Below are 2225 nucleotides of genomic sequence, written 5' to 3' on the forward strand. Positions count from 1 at the left end.
CCACATTAAGTTACGTACCTGTCCACATTAAGTTACGTACCTGTCCACATTACGTTACTTACCTGTCATACCGTCCACATTAAATTACGTATCTGTCATACCGTCCACATTACGTTACTTACCTGTCCACATTACGTTACTTACCTGTCATACCGTCCACATTAAGTTACGTACCTGTCCACACTAAATTACATATCTGTCATACCGTCCACATTACGTTACTTACCTGTCCACATTACGTTACTTACCTGTCATACCGTCCACATTAAGTTACATGTCTGTCATACCGTCCACATTACGTTACTTACCTGTCATACTGTCCACATTACGTTACTTACCTGTCATACCGTCCACATTAAGTTACATGTCTGTCATACCGTCCACATTACGTTACTTACCTGTCCACATTACGTTACTTACCTGTCATACCGTCCACATTAAGTTACGTACCTGTCCACATTAAGTTATGTACCTGTCCACATTAAGTTACGTACCTGTCATAACGTTTCGTAATACTAACTTTTACCGCCTAAGATAAAGTAAAACATATTAAACTTAAAAAAATAGTTGTATTATATATTTTCTTTTCATCTCACTTTAATTACTTATTCGCTAAGAAAAGTGTCACGTGTGAATTACGTCAGTCGTACTTGTTCTTTTAAAATCAGGTTTTTTGAATTTTTACCTAATTGGCATTCATTTTTAAGTTCGTTCTATAGAAAATAGGTATATTTCCACGTTATAGAAAAACTTAAAAATAGAAATGTTCCCACATTCTAGAGAAAAACTTAATAGGAATATTCCAATGTTCTAGAGAAAAACTTCAAAATATGAATATTCCAAACATTTTCTACAGAAAAACATAGGAATATGCAAATGTTCTAGATAAAAATTAACAATAGGAATATTCCAAACATTTTCTATAGACAAACATAGGCATATTCCAATGTTCTAGTGAAAAACTGAAACTAGGAATGCCTCGTAGAACATCCTACTCTTTTACCGAACGTCGTGGTCTGCAAGGGATTTTCAAACACCCAAACTCCAACCCTGAGAATCTTTACAACAATGATATTGCCCTTCTGCTCTTGGATAACCCTGTTAAGTTCGGAGACTTCTTGCGTCCGGTGTGCCTTCCTTCTCCTAGTCTCCTGCTAACTCCTGGAACCTCTTGTTATGTGGTAGGATGGGGAAAATCTCGACATGAAGAAAGTAAGACCTTCTGATTGGTTCTAAATTATGCCTAGCTTTATACCTGATCTTGAATTTTGACCTTGAAGAAGCTAACCTATTTGTAAAAAGCTGTAGGATTTGTGAGATTTTTAATATAAAATTTAACATGATCTTTATAAGTTTTCCTCTAGAACGTTAGAAGTTTTTAGTTTTCTCTAGAACACGGAAATGTTTATATTAAATTCTTAAATTGAACATGGAAAGTTTCTTCTGTTAAGTTTTCTGTAATACGTGGGATTATTCCTATTGTTAAGTTTTCTGTAATACAAGGGAATATTCCTATTGTTAAGTTTTCTGTAATACATGGGAAAATTTCTTCTGTTAAGTTTTCTGTAATACAAGAGAATATTCCTATTGTTAAGTTTTCTGTAATACATGGGAATATTCCTATTGTTAAGTTTTCTGTAATACATGGGAATATTCCTATTGTTAAGTTTTCTGTAATACAAGGGAATATTCCTATTGTTAAGTTTTCTGTAATACATGGGAATATTCCTATTGTTAAGCTTTTCTCCAGAACATGGGAATGTTACTATTTTAAAGCTTTTGTCCAGAACGTAGGAATATTCCTATTGTTAATTATAGGCTCACAGTCCAGCCCGAAAGATCAGTCTGACTAAATAACATTAATATAGGATCAGCCTAACTTTTTATTATAGGCTCGCAGTCCAGCCCGAAAGATCAGTCTGACTAAATAACATTAATATAGGATCAGCCTAACTTTTTATTATAGGCTCGCAGTCCAACCCGACAGATCAGTCTGACTAAATAACATTAATATAGGATCAGCCTAACTTTTTATTATAGGCTTTTTATTATAGGCTCACGGTCCAACTGGACAGATCAGTCTGACTAAATAACATTAATATAGGATCAGCCTAACTTTTTATTATAGGCTCGCAGTCCAGCCCGAAAGATCAGTCTGACTAAATAACATTAATATAGGATCAGCCTAACTTTTTATTATAGTTTCACAGTCCAACTAGACAGAT

The 2225-nt window shown here is 34.2% G+C and overlaps 1 protein-coding gene across 1 annotated transcript in view; it reads left to right on the plus strand.

Annotated features, from left to right (window-relative positions):
• LOC106476896 (transmembrane protease serine 2-like) overlaps positions 1 to 1212 on the plus strand; it is a gene marked incomplete at its 3' end in the record, with an annotated part of 9884 nt that extends 8672 nt beyond the window's left edge. Inside the window, exon 5 of the mRNA XM_013937514.1 lies at positions 927 to 1212. Coding sequence (XP_013792968.1) covers positions 927 to 1212 — 286 coding nt within the window. The remainder of the gene's footprint in view (positions 1 to 926) is intronic.
• Between the last annotated feature and the right edge of the window lie 1013 nt (positions 1213 to 2225).

This window comes from Limulus polyphemus, unplaced genomic scaffold (genome assembly GCF_000517525.1).
Source record: "Limulus polyphemus unplaced genomic scaffold, Limulus_polyphemus-2.1.2 Scaffold12010, whole genome shotgun sequence".
Taxonomy (NCBI): domain Eukaryota; kingdom Metazoa; phylum Arthropoda; class Merostomata; order Xiphosura; family Limulidae; genus Limulus; species Limulus polyphemus.